This window comes from Aedes albopictus, unplaced genomic scaffold, assembly GCF_035046485.1.
Source record: "Aedes albopictus strain Foshan unplaced genomic scaffold, AalbF5 HiC_scaffold_553, whole genome shotgun sequence".
In the NCBI taxonomy this organism is placed as follows: domain Eukaryota; kingdom Metazoa; phylum Arthropoda; class Insecta; order Diptera; family Culicidae; genus Aedes; species Aedes albopictus.
Window position 1 is genome coordinate 6,824 of NW_026917369.1, and position 18,177 is coordinate 25,000.

The following is an 18,177-nucleotide window of genomic DNA, read 5'->3' on the forward strand; positions in this document are numbered from 1 at the left end:
TAATCCAAGAATCCTTCAGTTGTACTTGGAGATTTCCGATGAATATGAACGAATACGGTTGTCACTATCATGAGAAATCCAATTATTTTGTAGGAAATATTCAGTAAATAGGGAGTCATCCAGAAATGATATCAAATACTTAGGAGGAAGGAACGTTTGTGATAGTATGACACATGACATATTTAATTCAATACTAAGCAGGGGTCAGGTGGATCTTGAATACCTAGAGAGTGGTAGTCATACCTGCATCATACCTAATTTTCAATATATGGACGCTTGGAAAAAAACGGATATTAGTACTACTCCACTACTGCATCGGTGCTACACTACAAACCGTGTTAGTACTCAATTGTATTACTTCTTACAAATATCATCTACGCACGTGAATTAGTCATTGCATAGCATTACATGAATGTAGTAGGATGTACTATATTTTATGCCCTATACAGTCGACAACTGGTCACAGTTCAATATATACAGTAGCTTTCATTTTCTCATGTTGCAATGATCGAGAACGCACTAAATAACGCATTCGAGCTCTAGCTCAGTGGTCTCACACTAAACGCACAAAATGTTGCAAAAACACGCTTGTCGTTCGGTACTGTCTGTGGGTGGGAATGTGTTCGGGTGGCGAATGATTTGGATAGTTTACGGAGAGCAATAACACACTGATTTCACACAATTCTTACTTTAACTTGGTTGTACTATTGCTATTGTTAATGCTTGTCGACTGATTCGTTTGTCTTTTAATGACTACATTAAGAATCACTCGCACTATTGATCGGAATCTAAATGAGGAAAATAAAGAAAAGAAAATCAATCCATTTTGTCTGTCAAATTGCGTTTGGGGAGGGAGAAACATCAGTTCTTATGAAGATTGTCAGTTATCATGCTCGAAGAGAAGCTACATTAGCCAAGCTCACTCGTACACAATTACAACAGAAAGCATTACTAATCCTTTCAACATTGAACAAGCAATCTAGCAGTAACTAAGCTTTGGAAAAGTTTGAACAGGACTCAAACGAGACATGGATAGTAAAACGACTTTCACAATAGAATTTAATTAACTAGGGATAGACAACGGGTGTAGGTTAATTCACTGGGAAATACACGGATCGGTTTACAACTTTTTGTTAGGGTCTGTCTATTAGTTTTCTCGTTGCAACGATTCAACTTTCCGAACTTTTCCTTTCCCAGCAACGGGATAACGTGGAAAACTTTTTCGCTCATATTTCCACCTCTCTATATTGAACTCGTCCACCCACTTATGAACAGCATCTTTTGCCATGACTTTTTTTTTCCAGAGGTACTATTTCATCCTTTTTCGCTCTTCCACCACGTGATGGTCGTAAAATACATTGAAGAAACTGGTTACAGATTTTCTTCGTATACAGTTGAACAGACGCAAGAGCAAGCACATCCTTCCTACAGCACCATACCAAACAGTCCCAAAAGGCACATACATCAGTTGGATGCACAATTCATTCTTCTACCTACATAAGCTACATCGCTGCACTTTATACCAGTTGCGCTCCGTTGCAGTTTCTGATGCAGAAGTTGCAGTTTTAGGGTAGTATAGTCGTTTCGAGGATGGTGTTACTATTGTTGATGCTATTACAATTGAAAGCGCATACTGGCCCCAGCTGGGGCCAGAATTGCAACACATAGCAGTGAAGTATTGCTTCTGGGAAGATTCCCGGACGGGGAATGGTGTACGAGGGTTTGTATAATAAGGCACTTGGGGGAGCTTTGTGTTGTGTGTCTGTGACTGACTTGTTTAAGACTGAGGAGCAGGATTGGTTCAAATCATCTAGGATGATTTCGCCGAATAAGATTACTTTCTATCAACTTGGATTGCAAGCATTAAATTAATACTTGAATGAAAGTGTAGTCAATTGGAACCTCTCTCGGTTAGCGTTTGAATGAAAAATTTCAAGCTCAATTATTAAAACATTTAACATACTACATAGCTGCTATATTTAGTTTATTTTTAATTTATTCTGCAACAAATATAACTTTCAGACCCACCATCTCTTATTATCGATCTCAAAGCTGCGTACGTAACGAAGTCAAAATAGCTAATTGCAGAACACGCTTTTGAAACGAAACTAATAAGGTTCATTCGTACAACATTTGATGAATTAAAATGAAGTGTACGAGTTATTGGTGAGATTTCGACGTTCTTCGTACTTCTACGTGGAACGCATAAATTTCCCAAATGGAGGTAAACGCGCCTCTGGAGCCGACCTACTTATAGGTGGAACGAAACACTGTCGAACTTTTTGTTCAATATTGCTGCACCAGGAATTAGAGCAATAAGAAAAGCTGGCGTGCAGTCCACGCTCATTTTTTGCCAATCTCGATAGCAGCACAACGTACGTTAACGTAGCTTCGACGCACTTTCGTTCTACGCATACTTGCCCCATGTTATATGGGATTCCCACATAATATGAGACAATCATGCGTAGAATTACAGCTGTGGAGCTATCCTACTCACTGCCGAACGATCCTCATCAAGTTTTTCCCGAACGAGGATCAAATGGAATCAAGTAGGTATTAGTGCATGGCGCTACAAACACAAGTATAGTACGCCGAATGAATGTGAGCGCGTTATTTTGTTTCCATTTGATGTGCTTTGATTCTGTTTTGACGGTCGGCGTTTTTTTATTCGACCCTCACTTCACAGTGAGTGTCGTTAGGCATTAAACATCCTGAAATTGTCCAGTACTACAATTGAAAATTTCAATTTTCAAATCCTAGCGCTGTAAAATTTACTGACAATTATTTTGTTGAATAACTAAACCTTATTCAGAAATTTCAAATATTAGGCAACCTCTTGCGGGGCTCCCATAGAAGAAAGATACAAATAAGATCTTGGGTCGTTTCCTCCAGGAGTTCCACTAGAAATACTTCCAGCACTTCTACTAGATACGCTGGATATTCCTCTAGGGGTTCAGCTGGTTCCTCTGGGAGATCCGCCGAAAATTTCTCTATGAGTTTCATCGGAAATTTCAGTAAGAGATCCAACGCGAAATCATGCAGGAGATCCACCGTGAACTCCTGATGGAGTTCCACAGAGAGTTCCTCTAAGAGTTTCCAGGAGAAGCTATTGAAGGAGTCTCGGCGAAAATCTTCAAGAAATTCCCGGAAGAGTCCATTCAAAAATTTCCAGAGAAAATCATGCAAAAATTTCCGGACGAACCGCTGAAGGAATTCCAGGATAAACTACTGAAAAAACATCCTGAGGATCTTGTAGAGGGATTCCCGATGGAACTCGTAGGTGAATTCCTGAATCTACATCTACAGGAATTTTCTGTGAAACTCTGGTGGAAATTATCAGTGAAACTCTTAGGGGAATTCTCAGTGGATCCCTTAACCCTCCATTGGCATAAGGACATTCATGACCCAAACAGTGCAATACATCAGCGAACTGCTCCCAACGTGATGCAAAAGAAAGGTTTAAAAACTTCCCGGTGGATCTCATACCGGAGTTTTCGGTGGAATTCCTACAGGAATTCCCAGTGAAACTCCTAGAGGGATTCCCGATGTAATTCTTGCGGGAATTCGCAATAAAATTTCTAAAGGAATTCCATATCGAGCTCCTAGAGATGTTCCCGGTGGAACTTTCTGACTATTTCTCAGTGGGACAGTTTGAAGAATTTCTGGTGGAACTACTACAGGAACTCTCGACGGAACATCAGCAGGTGTTAGCCGTGGAATCCGCTTTGGAGCTAGTGTAATTCCGGTGGGAATTCCGGGTGGAACTCCAGTAGGAATTTCCGGTGATGATTCCCGAAGATTACTCGGTTAAACTTCTGCGATAATTTTTTGGTGAAATTCCTGCGGGAAACATTGATGGAACTTTCAGAGGTATTCCCGGTTAAACTTCTTGAGAAATTTCTGTTGTAATTTATACAGAAACCCCCGATTTCTAGTGGAATTCTTTATGGAACTTTCAGAAAAGCTCCCGGTGAAACTCAATTTCTGGCGAATCTCCGGTGGAACTCCTAGAAGAATTCACTGTGGAACTCCTGCGGGAATTTCTAATGGATTTCTTAGTGCAACTTCTAGGGGAGTTCCGGTTGATCTGCTAATAGAATCTCCGGTGGAACTCCTAGAGGAATTTCTAGTGGAATCCTTGCAGAAACTCCCAGCGGAGCACCTACGGGATTTCCCAGTGGAACTCCCACAAGAGTTCCCGGTGGAATTCCTGAAGATTTTCATGACTGGGTTTCTAATAAAACCAGCTTTTCTTAAATTTCCCGCAACTGATAATTTGTCAATTTCAGTTGTAAAAAAACAAAAAGTTATAATTACCGTTGAATTACTTTCTCTTCAGATGTGTCCTTAAATTTCGCATAAAGTTCCTCCAAATATTCTATATAGACTTCTCCAGGAAATCTGTAAGACTTTGCTCAAGAGATTTCTATTTCGGTACGGAAAGGACTCAGACAAATACAAAACCATTAGGCACCTGTTCACAAATCACGTAAGGATCTACAGGAAGGCGGGGAGTACAGCCGAGCATTACGACTCATACGAACATTTTGGAATGTTTATACAAAAAAGCGTTACGGAATACGTCGATTTTATCGTTACGTATCAAATGAATGTCACATAATACCTCCAGCACTTGGAAAAACTTTAATATCAAAAACACAGAATGTTGAATAGTCGCGTTCGGTGGGATTCGAACCCACGACTCCGCATTCGCTAGACCGGCGCTTTAAGCAACTAAGCCACATAACAGGTAACAATTCTGCAGAATCGAAAGCCGAACTGACACACCATAAACAATCCGTTTTCACATATCCATCTGCATTTTGGCTTGTTTAGAAGTTGGCATCTAAGCCGAAAAATATATGGAATTGTGAAAAAAGGAGTGTTTATTGTGTAGGCTCGGAATCAGATTGGCTTTCTAATCCGTAGAATCGTTACGTGTTCTGTGGCTTAGTTAGTTAAATCGCCGGTTTAGCGAATGCGGAGTCTTGGATTCAGTCGCACCAAAACGCATTTTTCACAATTTCATCTCTCAATTTGTCAATTAATCAACATTTTGTGTAACTATAAAAATGGACACAAAATCCAAACAATGATTTTTTTTATCAATATTATTATAATTATTAGCTTTATTTAGGATATTTTCAGCCCGCGGCTGGTTCATGTCTGCCGTCCAAACATCCGTGATTGCTAAAAGAGATTCCGAAGATTTTCGGATGACTCCCGGTTGAAAGCACATTTGACATTTTTTCTACATATCTTATCTTATCTCAAGGACTTTCAAACATTTTGACGCGATGCACTTTTTGGAAATAAATCGTTTCGCATACAGGTGCATTATTGTCAAAGAATGCATTTTAAAATTTGTCAAACGTATTTTTCAAATCAACTCCCATGGGCATACACATGTTGTTGACATTTTTTCCCACATTAATATGCCAATATCACTGATTTGCAATTAATTCATTATTTGGAGCTTAATACCAATAACACAGTTGTTCCACTTACAATATTTTCTTGCGAGGTATATTTCTGGAAACTTAATATTATCGACAATTAATGTGTACATACCAGAAAGTCTCAAAATAAACAAGTATAAACAGCTTGAATTACACGTAGACAACACAAAGTAATAAGAATATCAATGAAAACATCAAAACATGGGAGCGAACGTCTGAAATAGTGAACGGATTGGAATTCAATGTGCATAAAAGTGTGCATGAAGCGAAAATCGAAGCCCGGATTTAATCTCCATGAAAACAGATTACCATAACACACAGTTAGAATCCACCCGGGCAAAGTACATCCATAAAAAAGAAACATAGAAGGCAGCAGCAAAAGCACAGAACTAAGCCACACCGGGAGAAATGCAGAAAATGAAATTCCACGCGATGAGAGATTTCCAAGCCAAATTCCAACTTTATGTGTTCCCCCCAGAAGCAATACCTCACTCTGTGAATGTTTGGCTTTTACACTCCCATCGAAAACGTAACGAAACGTAAAATGGTGTTATATTGAACTTGGATGAAATTGTTGCACTAAAAAGCATTCGCTGGGATTAATTTTCTTCAAATGTTCGGGGAGGTGTAATGAAAAAATATGGGGACATGATGAGAGACTGTAGAAAAGAGGTTCCATCTGGGAGTTATTACCTATGATAGACACGAGAACCGTGCTGATTTGCCGACTGTGGCGAAGTGGGTACAGTTCCGGTGGCCGCTTGGGGTGCGGGGGTTATCAGGGGCGTGGGTCCTGTTGGTGCCGCCGTTGGTGTAGTTACGGTTGGTTTCACACTCAGGGGGAAATTATTGTACGACGAACGGTGCTTAAGCCACTCCAGATTGGCCGAAGAGGACTTCCCGATGGGGTAATTTCGAATGATATTGTAAAAGTTACTATCGGACTGTCGGAATGGTGCCGTCGGGTTCGACAGGCGGAAATCTTCGGTGGGAGAGCTTTTACGGAAGTTTCGTTCGAAGGGTGTCCGGAGGAGGTTCGCGGAATCAACGACGTCTTCGGCGAGTTTCCGCGTGAGTCGCAGTTCAACCGGGGAGTGGTCGTTTTCGTCGGGGCTGTTGCTGGCGGTGGAAAACCGCTTTCGGCCAATGTTGGGCGTTAGGAATGGATTGAGATCGACCCGATCCGTCGCACTCAAGCTGGGAATGGAATTCATTTTGGTCAGAGGAGACGGCGTGTCATCTTCTATTCCGATGTAGCGGGTGTAACCGACGCCTGCTTTCTTTCGATATATGCCACTGTGGAAGGAATTCCTCATCTGGAACGGTTGGAATCGGTTGGGCAGATCGGCTCCATTTCTCTGGAAAGCTGTCTTCCGTTCGTCGATGCAATTTTTAGTTTTTTGATCGACATTTTCTTTGGAGACTTGCTTCCTTCGCTGCACCATGGCGTCTTCGTTGTCATCGTTTAGGTTGGTCAGTGATTTCATCTTGGCACAACTGAACCTTCGCAATTCAAAGTCTTTTTTGAGCTTCAGCAGATCAACGGGGGTTGTGCCAAATTCGCGTTCGTATGCCGACAAGTTTCCCAACGACTTCATTCGGCTAAGGTTCATTTGCTGTCCGGGAGTTCCTATGGTACGGTTCTTATCCACAGCATCGCAATCCACCTCATCTTCAGGGAAGAATATGTTGCTTTTCGTCACCGACAAGTTATTCATACTTTTTATTTTAACCAGCGTAGAGAGTGGAACCTCCGACGTAGGAGTACCAAAATCGTCCAACCCGGAATCGGTTCTATCCTCACTCGCGGCACCCTCGTCCGACATGACAGTAACGTCCGGGGTAATGAAAATATCATCCCCCGAGTCCGAATTTGGACTCTGTGGTATCTTCAGCTTGGTCAGTAATCGATGGGCGGTCATGACCTTGGTGGGTGTCCCTTCGGAGCTGCTACCACCGCTGCCAGGACCATACCCGGCGGTCATTCCGGGACCGGTGACACTGGTGGTGAATTTGTTATTGACATTAACGAAACGATTACCATTAACAGCGGTGCTGGGATAGCTTGCTTTTTTCTGAGCATCTTGACTCTTTGATTGCAATGACGAACGTAACCTTTGAGGGTGCGAAGGAAAAAAAGAAAACATAAAAGAAAAAATAGCAAAATAGGTAATACGATAAACCAAGCCAGTTCGACAGAAGAACATCGTAACAAGCGGATGTTTAATTTCCTTAAGCGGGACTGTTCGCTGTTGAATACTTTTATAAATGCAAGGGAGTTGGGGGATAGAGGGATTAACTGTCGTGTGAAGAAATCGTGGAAATGTGGCGCGGCGTCATCCGTAGAAACGAGAATGGGAATCGAAACTATGTAACACATGATTTCACCACTCAATCTTGAATTAGCCTGAAACGTGGTTCTAGAATAATTTCCCACAGTATGAACAATATATGTTGATTGAGCAAATATTTGAGGTACTTGCGAACTAGGGCTCACGTAAATTATTTGCTTTATAGACAAAGCATCCTTTATAAAAAAAATATTTTTTGAATAACCATAACCACTGGTCATAATTTGATTCATAGTACTTATTTCCGAAATAATGGTCTCCAAAGTTGCGACGGCATCTTCTTTCGTGGTTTGCCTTGGTTGGAGACAGACAATTTTCCATAGGTATGAACAGTTGGATCAGCATCCAACCAAATTTAAACATTAAAAATTCATACATCCTGTGACAAATTATGACTTCCGCAGCGGTAACTCTCAATGGAACCACAACGCACCATCATTGGCAACTGCGCGCGATATGAATCCATAATGACCCGCTGCACAGTGGGAAAAGGTTGATAAAAATGTTGACATCGACATTTTCAGCAGATCTATCGATTCCTTACAAAAAAGATCTGCTTTAAATTTGTTCCTTAAAAGAAAATTGTTGTGTACGATGCGAACAGTATTTTTTGAGGCGCATAACTCTGCACGAGTTTGAAAGATACGTGATTTTGTTCATGAATACCGGAACGGAAAATAAATGATTGCGGTGAATCGCCCAAGTAACATACTTGTCACAGAAGAGTCACGCTTCTAGCTAGTGAGTATTTATTTGTTAGAAGTAAGTAACATTGACTTCTGCGCAACGAATACCTGCACTGCCGTGACTCTTCTGTGACAAGTGTGTTACTTGGGCGTGTTCCTAGCGGCAAGGATATTTGGATGAGTTCGTTCCGTTTGGTAGCCTGCTTTAATCGTGCAAATGTTAGTCAATTTGGTAACATTCATTTCTATCAAAATCCCTGTACTAGTGGGAGGTGTAGGTATTTTCTTTTCATTTCAGAAAGCGAGCTTAAATCTAGGCATCGATGTTCAACATTCTTCGAACAGGTCCCACTATGCGGCGTACGCGTGGTAAGTTTTCGTTAAAGCCGGATGATCTGAAATAAGATATTTCACCCAAGCAGCAGCACGTTTATCGAATAATTTGCTAACCTAAGCTCGATTTTCTCCCATTCTCTCTCTCTTCTTGGCGTAACGTCCTCACTGGGACAAAGCCTGCTTCTCAGCTTAGTGTTCTATGAGCACTTCCACAGTTGTTAACTGAGAGCTTCCTCTGCCAATGATCATTTTGCATGTGTATATCGTGTGGCAGGCATGAAGATACTCTATGCCCAAGGAAGTCAAGGAAATTTCCTTTACGAAAAGATCCTGGACCGACCGGGAATCGAGCCCGTCACCCTCAGCATGGTCATGCTGAATACCCGTGCGTTTACCGCCTCGGCTATATGGGCCCTTATATTTTCTCCCATTCTTCATTCTAAAACGCGACAGTGTCATGGCTGAGTTTTGTGGTGAAAAGCGTCATAAATAAGTTTATATAAGGTGATGGTAAAATGATGGCTTTCAACATGATCTCATTTAAATACCAAAAATTGTGTTGGAAACCATCAAATTTCATTACGAGTACTAAAGGGTGACTGACCATATGATGATAATAGTTATAACGTTTTATTGTACTGGAACGCAGTAGATAACCTCTAGTATGTTGGGAGAACGACGTTCTAAGAATTTAATCAAACCAATTGTATCAACTTCATTACTGATATGTAGTTTCGTTTCGGCAACGAATGTCATGTAGGGTATGGGACCATTCGGTCAAGGAGGCCTGTTTTGAGTACTTGCTGCTGTAACTCCGTCTTTTTGAACCAACTACATTGATTTTTGGGACAGGATGGGATACGTATGATATTGTTAATATATTGTTGATTGATTGATTTGTCTTTATTAAAGAGACTTTCAGCCCTTGGCTGGTTCGTCTCTATTATATTGTAATATATGGTCATATGGTCATGTAATTGTTGTGAAATTGACTGAGCTATAGCAGAAGAGGCTCCCTGCCCAAATGTTCCCTGATTCTTACCAAATTATCCAACAAGCTGTGTCATCTCCATCTTCCAAAAAACGACGGGCGACTGCTAGTTGGGATTCATGACAATCTGTTCCGATCATAATGAAAAATCTATTTGGCAGATTCGTGCTCGGCTGGGTGGGCGAGACGACGCTGCTAGGAACAATGCTGAAACGTTGCTGTGGCGAAACATTAGAACAAATGGAAAAGACATTGAGCAGAATCTGTGGATTTGGGGCAGACAGAGCCATAATGTTTTCTGTCAATGAAGATGTCTGTCTACTATATTCTACATCTGCGTAATTTATCAATGCCGGGAGGGAGAATGTTGAGTAGAACCGCACGTGTTAGCTGCTGTTGTTTAGCTTCAGCTCGTATCAGTGGTTTGTAATTGGCACTTTGCTAGCCTGCCTAGATAGCCTGAAGAACTTTGCTGAAGATAACACTTTTCTATCCGCTTTGGACGAGATACAGGAATTTTGAAATTTACACTTGCCAGCTAGAGCCACCCCAAGTAACATTCTTAATTCTATTTGGTTTTATATGTTTTTATGATAATTTTATCGAAACATTACATATTCTAGTTGATCTTATCAAAGTTTCAGCTGAATACAACTATTCTTTATCAATATGTGGTTTTAAAAACACCTCCAAGGATACTTGAGATTCAGTCCATAAAACCATAAACACAACAAGAACTGTTGAAGGAGCGGACCTGGTGTGATGGTTAGAACACTTTACTATCACGCCGAGGACCTGGGATCGAATCCCACTCCCGACAAACTCGCAAAAAAATGTGAGTTCTTCCTTCGGAAGGGAAGTAAAACGTGGGTCCCGAGATGAACTAGCCTAGGGCTAAAAATCTCGTTAATACAGATAAAAAAAAGAACTGTTGAACTTGTTATCTTCAATGAGCAAAAGCAACTGTTCTCGCATAAGAACGGTTTGGCACATGCAAACTGAGAATATTTTTGTTTCCATTTTCATCGAAAGTGTCCGGTTTGTGCTAGCAGCGAATTCGTGTGTATTAGGTTAGGTATGCAGCCTCCAGCATTAACAGACGGATGACGACACCATCGTTTGTATACAATCCATCGTCTGCGGTACTATCACGTGTCAAATTCCTGAAACTTTCATCGCAACCTCACGGAAGAAAGGTAGTCGAAAACTAAAAAAAACATCCCAAAACACATTAATTTCATTCTGGGTAGGTCTACTGTGTCACCTGATTATTTTTGTGCTTCTGAACAACTATTTTGAAGATGACGCTTTTCTATCTGCTTTGGATCCCAAAATAGAAAAGTCTAAAATTTTACTTAACAACTATAGGGTGTCCCAGAAAGTATGGGCACAACTTTGCAGCTCTGCCATTTGGGAATGGATGCATAAACAAACTTTATTTTCACACATATCCTGCCTTAATGTATTAACATCAAATGCCAATATTTAAAATTTGAATTTGACACTTCGTTTGAATGCGGTAGAACATTCCCTAAAAGACCTTTTAAAGCTTCTGCACAATTTGCTATATTTTTCAAAAACATCGCTTTACAAATTGTTTTCTACGCACGAAATTAGGCTCGATAAAAATTTCAAAAAATATATCCGTGTATTTAAATATGCGTATCTATTATACAACCTTTAGTTTGAATTGAAAACATATACTTTTGACACTGAAAAATTAATATAAACACCAAAATCGATATTTTCGAAAACCCGTTTTTCTAATAGTTGAAAACAAGCTTCTGAATATATATCACAACATGCAGAAAACTACATTTAAATTTCACTATAGGTAAAATAAATGCTCCAGCTTTATAAAGTGTAGATTGAATTATTTTTATTCTCGTTAAAACATGTTTAAAAATTCGAATGTCTGTGGGCATGTCTTATCCAGAAATAGAAAAGGCGAAATTTCCAGTTTTCTCAAAATTCTGAAATACCCGTACGCACAGGAAAAACATATTTTTATGAAAAATTTCAATCAACCATCTGAGGAAACATGTTTTCGAATATATCATGTGAAAAAATTTAAAAAAAAACGTTTCGAATTTGGATATTTGGCAAAACCGTAAAATAGTAGTTTGTGCAGAAGTTTTGAAAGATGTTTTTTCATTTTAAACATTCTGCATACAAAAACCCTTTTTAATGTATAATTTTTTTACAGATATCAATCAAAATACCTTGAATAAAAATACAAAAATATAAAAATTGTTGTTTGTTAAGAAAATGATTGTATTTTCGCTATACAAAGTTGTGCCCATACTTTCTGGGACACCCTATAGCGTCACCTAACGGCAAAATCAACAACTAATTGCTGATTTACAAGATTGCTCTTGATCTCCTGAAGAATTTTGCCGAAAACGACACATTTATATCTGATATGGATCCCGATACAGAGTCTCCATCATAGAAAATTTAAACACTTTATTTGACAACTAGGGCCATCTAGCGGAGAAATCACTAACTAATTGGTGAGTCGCCAAATTTTTCTTGTGCGCTTGAAAAACTTCCGGAGACGATATTAAGTTGTAACTGTTTGCTTTTAATCCCGAGATAGAGAAGTTTAAAACTTACCTTGTCAACTAGTGTCACCTAGTGGCGAAATCTCTAAATTATTAGTGAATCACTAGATTGTTCTTGACCGTTTGCGCAACTTTTTCGGCGACACCATTATTCCAAATAAACTAGTTCTTGAGATATCGTATATGATAACTTATGAGTGGTTCTACTGGCGAGTGTACATATTTAGCAACTATTTCTGCATAGCGCTAAATTGCCACCTAAGTGGTATAGTATGGTAGACCTGTTCTAGTACTGCAACTTCGCCAAAGAAAGAACTCAGTACCTGAAATATGCTTGAGATATTCATGCACATCATCAATTAGGCGAACTGCGATAAACTCTGAGATTTCTACAACATAGACGGCCGTGTAAAATGAATCCGTAAGAACAGAAAACCGTTTAGAAGGAAGCCGTGTAGTAGCTATTTTTTTTTTCCGGAAGCGTGAATCGTTCAGTGGAAGGCCAATAGCAATACACTAGAACTCTAATGGCGCTGTAGTCACTTTTTCCAATTAATTAGATTGATGACTTCAATTGCAATAAATTGATTGTTGGAAGTATTCATCTTGTAGAGAATCTTTTGTTTTGGTAAACAAAATTTACTTGGCACTTCTAATACCGCTAGTGACGCTGTAAGGGCGTGGCAAACTAGATGTTAGTCACATGAACAGTCGCGACATTGGACTTCTATGGCTAGTTTTTCTAATGGAAGGCCATAAGGTGCAAGGGTGCATAAGCCCTCCTAATTGCTTGATTGGTTCCGTAAAATTCGCGAGCGCCCGATGGGAGGTCCAAGGTGCCGACTTTTAAGAGAGCCTCAGCTGACAAGTCACAGTGCAGGTAACGCAGCTAAACCTGAACCAGCTGATGCCAGCTGAACGTTAACCACTGCCGTGTCAATCAGTCGCTGAGTTGAGGACGGACATCGCAATCACAGCGGATCTATACCCGTCGATAATGACAACTGGGCTACGGCTGGATCCATAACGGCAGTGATATGAACCTAGTCCAGAATTTGCTGTCTACATCCTAAGAGGACTTCTTAGTCACCAAGGTCAACGGGGTAGCTGTTTTGCGCCCAAGTATGCGCCTCCTAGGTGGTTGACAGAGTAGTTCGCGCAGATGTTGGACTTTATGACGGCTGAGGTGACAGAGGGACAACCGGTGGTAATAGCGGGTAACTTCAATGCCTGAGCCGTGGAATAGGGAAGCCGATTAACGAACAAGCGGGGTACTATGCAGTAGTGACCCTGGATGGAAGGAACGTGTTCAATAGTTCCAGTTGGGCAGCGATTGCCGAAGCGGTCTTACGTCTTAGGATACCCGGCTACTTGTACAAGACTGTTGGAAGTTACTTCCAGAATCAAGCACTGGTATATGACACAGAGCTGGGTCGAAAATGTTTTCACATAACGTTGGGAGTCCGCAAGGTTCCATCTTTAGTCCAGTGCTATGAAAAGTCATGTACGACACGGTGTTCAGGTTAAAATTTCCGGTGGGCATGGGCATTCTCGGCTTCGCTTCGAAATTATACTAGAGGTGACGCGATCGAATAAGTGGAATTGATTACAGTCCACTCGATCGCAGTAGTGGAAAAGAAGACAAGCTCTGAGATTCGAATATTGACTTACCGTAAAGCTGAGGTGGTGATTGAATCCCCATGATTTAAATTAGAGACTAGAACGCGGTTTAGCAGAGAGCTTTGTGGAGTAGTAAGACCGGGGGAGATACTAATCCACCATAGCAAGAAAAGAAACGAAGAGAGTGTAATTGCTGAAGCGCATTATGAAGTTGGAAGCATGGATATAAACGATATGTGGAGGTTTCTTGCAACTTTCATTGTTGCGTGGTACAAGATGGCGCCAGTGCTCGCCACATACGATGACCTATAAAACAATGTTCACTGGCGAAAATGGTGGTCTGGGTTGTCCGGATTGGCGCACCACGCCAATACTAGGGTTAAATAAATCAATTTTAACTTCATGGAAACTTATAAATGGATTGGATGGATTCGCGATGTTCAACTCTGCAACGGTCAAACTGAGATTTTTGAGATTTAAGAAATGGAATGCAAGAAATGCTTGTTGTAAATATTTGAAAATCAATGCTTTTCCTATTTTAAAACTATTCTTGACACAATAGTTAATAGTAGGTTTCGCTTTACTCAAAACCAGACCAACAATAGAAAAGGCCACATCAACTGAAACGATGATTTTTATTCTGCGGCACGTTTCTTTGAAGTAAATGCTTCAACCTGAGCACCACTGGCATAGATGATGACGGATAGCGGAACCACCATAAGGATACCCGAATACGAACAAATAACTGGCTTCGAGAAGGAGAAAGTTTCTGTAGAATACAACAATCAGGTATAAAAATTCAATTCAAATTTGTTCCAATCCTAACCTTATTATTTTTTACGGTTATTTGTCTAAGAGAAATTTTCATAAAATGAAACACCTTATCAAAAGCTCTAGCTGTGTTTACCAAATGCTTTTTACAGCGAAATATAGTGTGGTCATCAATTGTTTGTGTACGCTGGTTGAGGAGAACTCAATAATTTAGTAGGTAAAGTTGAACGGTTGAACTATGTGAATTTACTGCAAATTTAAGGTGATTTTTTTAAAGAATTTGGTGGTGTTTCAAGTGTAGAATATATCATATAATACTACCTATTACATATGTGCAAAGCTGCAATGTGTTAACCAGATTCACTATGAATAGAGAAAGGTTTGATAAATAAAATCCTTTTGTATGATCTAAACTTGAACTCAAAATTAAATTAAAATTTTTAACATTTATGACCATTTACAATGATAGAAAAATGATACTCAACAACAGCTCCTCGTCAATTTTCCCAATCCGAGTCGAACCTACTGATACTTCATTCTTAAAGACCAAACCAAAGATTCATTTCCAACGTACCTAGCGAGCAAAAAATACCAAGAAGGCATCGCCATTATTTTCTAATGGAAATACGCCGGTTCATGGCGTTCATGAATCGGCGTATTTTCATCAGAAAAAAAATTCCATCCACTTCAAAAGCAAAGCCTTTTGACACGGCGAAAGCTCGTTTACCTTTCCCGAAAAGCAAAGATGATCCGTGTAATTGCTCTATGCTTAGAAGCTCTTTCGTTCTTCCTTCGAAGCGACACATGTTATTTTGGATATTTTTCTAAGGGTGCTAACAGGCACATGTGTACTCAATTGAGTCACGATATGGAGAAGACTACTTGGAAATGTGATTTGCTATCAGAAGGATAGATTATCAGATGGCCACAGTTATTTGGTCAGAAACATGCTTCACTTTTAGTGGCATGTGGTAACAATCATCATTATTGGGAAGTGTGGTTGTTATTTCCATAACAGTTGAGGAATATATAGAAGGCGTTTCGGAATAGTCAAAATTGATGGAGATGATATGCAATATGAAAGCATTGTAGCCATCATACTAATAATCAATAGCAGAAAAACCCTGATGGATGTAAAACTATATCTTCATCACCATAAACTATTTTCCTCGCTCAATTTGAAATTTCAAGGATGCCCGTCAAGTGGCTCAAAGTTCTCCTGCAACCCGCAGGCAGGCGGTGTCCTCAAAGTTTACTTTCCAAGATTATTTCTCCACTCCATTTAAATTGCATAAGAAGCCAGCATAAATCAGCGCTAACAGCGCGCTGCCGACAACGACGATGCCGGGCGCGGCGTTTTGAGCCGGATAAGTATATTCAACCCATCTCCAGGAGGATGCACTCCGCGTGCTAACGGAACGGAAACTTACTGACGTAATGAAACTTCTCGTTATATAAATTCTCATTCCCATTCCCAGCTGAGCGGCTGAGACGACAACAGCTACGACAGGACGACGACGACGACAACGATAAAATGAAAGTTATCCATTGCGCACACTTTCCACGGTTTCTTTACCACGAGTTTCAGTTGATGCTCTTCTAGTTAACAGAAAAATCCCGGGGAATTTTTCCAACATGAGGGACCGATGACCTGTAGGAACGTTTTCATCCAAAATTTACGGACAAACCCGGAGTTTCCGGCTCCAAGCCAAACTTACGAAGCACTGTGCGCGCATTTCGGATGGAGAATTTAGCCTACCACATAGAACAAGGAACAGGAAAAGGAAGTACAGAGCAAGGAAGTGGAATGCGTTGCATATTTGCGTCATTGGGCGCGAAATAGCGAAAAAAAAATGCAGGGAAGGTCTAACAGGGGGACCTACGAGGAAGAGAGATAGGGACATTCACGGCAGCCAACAATTCCATTATGACGTCAACGAAGCAATGTTACTGAGACACATGTACTCTTATGCAACAGGAGCTCTACAACATACATGTGGGCGTTCATCCTAGATAGAGGGTAAGTACGAGGAACTGCATCATACCAGGAGCAGTTTGGATCGGGTCAAACTGTGTGTATTTTTTTTTCTCTCTAGCTGTCCGATACGACATTGACTAAAGTTTACGACATTGATGGAAATTCATGGGAGAAACTTTTGATGGTCTGTTGTGTTGGGTGATGTTAGGTCGAGGATGAGTTTATTTGTTCATGATATTCACAGGTTAGTTACATTCGTCCTTCAGTTAGGTTTCTGTTATTGCTAAGAATGTTTGTACAAACGCTGACAAGAGTGTGCTATAAAGTTTTGCATGCTTTCTTTTTTTGGACTGATTAAAAGCAGAATTACGTATTTTTCTTAACAGCGAAGTTCATCCGTCAACATCGAGTGTGAAAAATTCATTTGATGTGGTAAGATTACTCAAGTAACAATGAATGCTAAACAGTGAGAGCATTAGCTGAACATTGGCTGATTAATGGTGTCAGTGCCTGACCACAAAGACAGCTGAATATTAATCTGAGGTATGGCTTGTCTAACCTCTTTAATTAGCAATACATAGACGGCAGAAAAGCAAGTTGAATAGAGCACTATCTGTATAACTGGCTTTAAAACATACACCAATATGCAGAGTTAATCATCTGTTATTCAACCTTAAATTAAATAACTCAAGCTTAACTTTACAAAACACCGTATTAAACAATCAAAGAAAATCACCTTCAAAATGTCGGACTTGGAAAAAATTGACCGATCGATTAATTGTATGATGTAAAACTCAAATAAGGGATCAAATATTTAGTTTTCGGAAAAGATTTGTTAAAATAAGTGAAAATGTTCTTTAAATTTCGACTGTTGATGACTATGTTGGGGGGTATGGCGTTCAGTCTTTGGAGGAATAACTCAAAAACGAATTCTTAAGATTTCATCCGACGCTTCGGTCGCTATATTGCACCTTCTTCTGGGAATTAACTTTTCTCCGTTTTTTTTTCGTCCGTATGAGTCCACAGCATAGGTCACATTAGTCTCAGACGTAACGTATCGTCTACCGCCAGCGGCGGTGTTGCTTTGGATGAAATATCCGAAAAAAAAAAACTATCCGGGTCACAGAACAACGATGCAGTTGCCCGTTTTGGCGCCACAGAGTAAAAGTGTTGAGTTATTCCTCCAAAGACTGAACGCCATACCTCCCAACATAAGTGAAACTGGAAACTTTTAGTGGCTACGCAGTCTTTATTCTTAAAACGGGTTTATTGTTTACCCAACGTTTCGGCACTTAGGGATGGTGCCTTCATCAGGGGGAAGCACCATCCCTAAGTGCCGAAACGTTGGGTAAACAATAAACCCGTTTTAAGAATAAAGACTGCGTAGCCACTAAAAGTTTCCAGTTAAAGTAACAGTCGTT

General features: G+C 40.2%; 1 protein-coding gene across 1 annotated transcript; it reads right to left on the bottom strand.

The window, feature by feature from the left end:
* Window positions 1-296: 296 nt before the first annotated feature.
* On the bottom strand, window positions 297-7,940 carry LOC134284696 (uncharacterized). The gene is made up of 2 exons (XM_062843812.1): window positions 6,153-7,940; window positions 297-788 (listed from the first exon to the last, which is right to left on the bottom strand). Exons 1-2 carry the CDS (start codon window positions 7,664-7,666, stop codon window positions 686-688), a joined length of 1,617 nt encoding a protein of 538 aa, XP_062699796.1. The 5' UTR covers window positions 7,667-7,940; the 3' UTR covers window positions 297-685.
* Window positions 7,941-18,177: the final 10,237 nt, after the last annotated feature.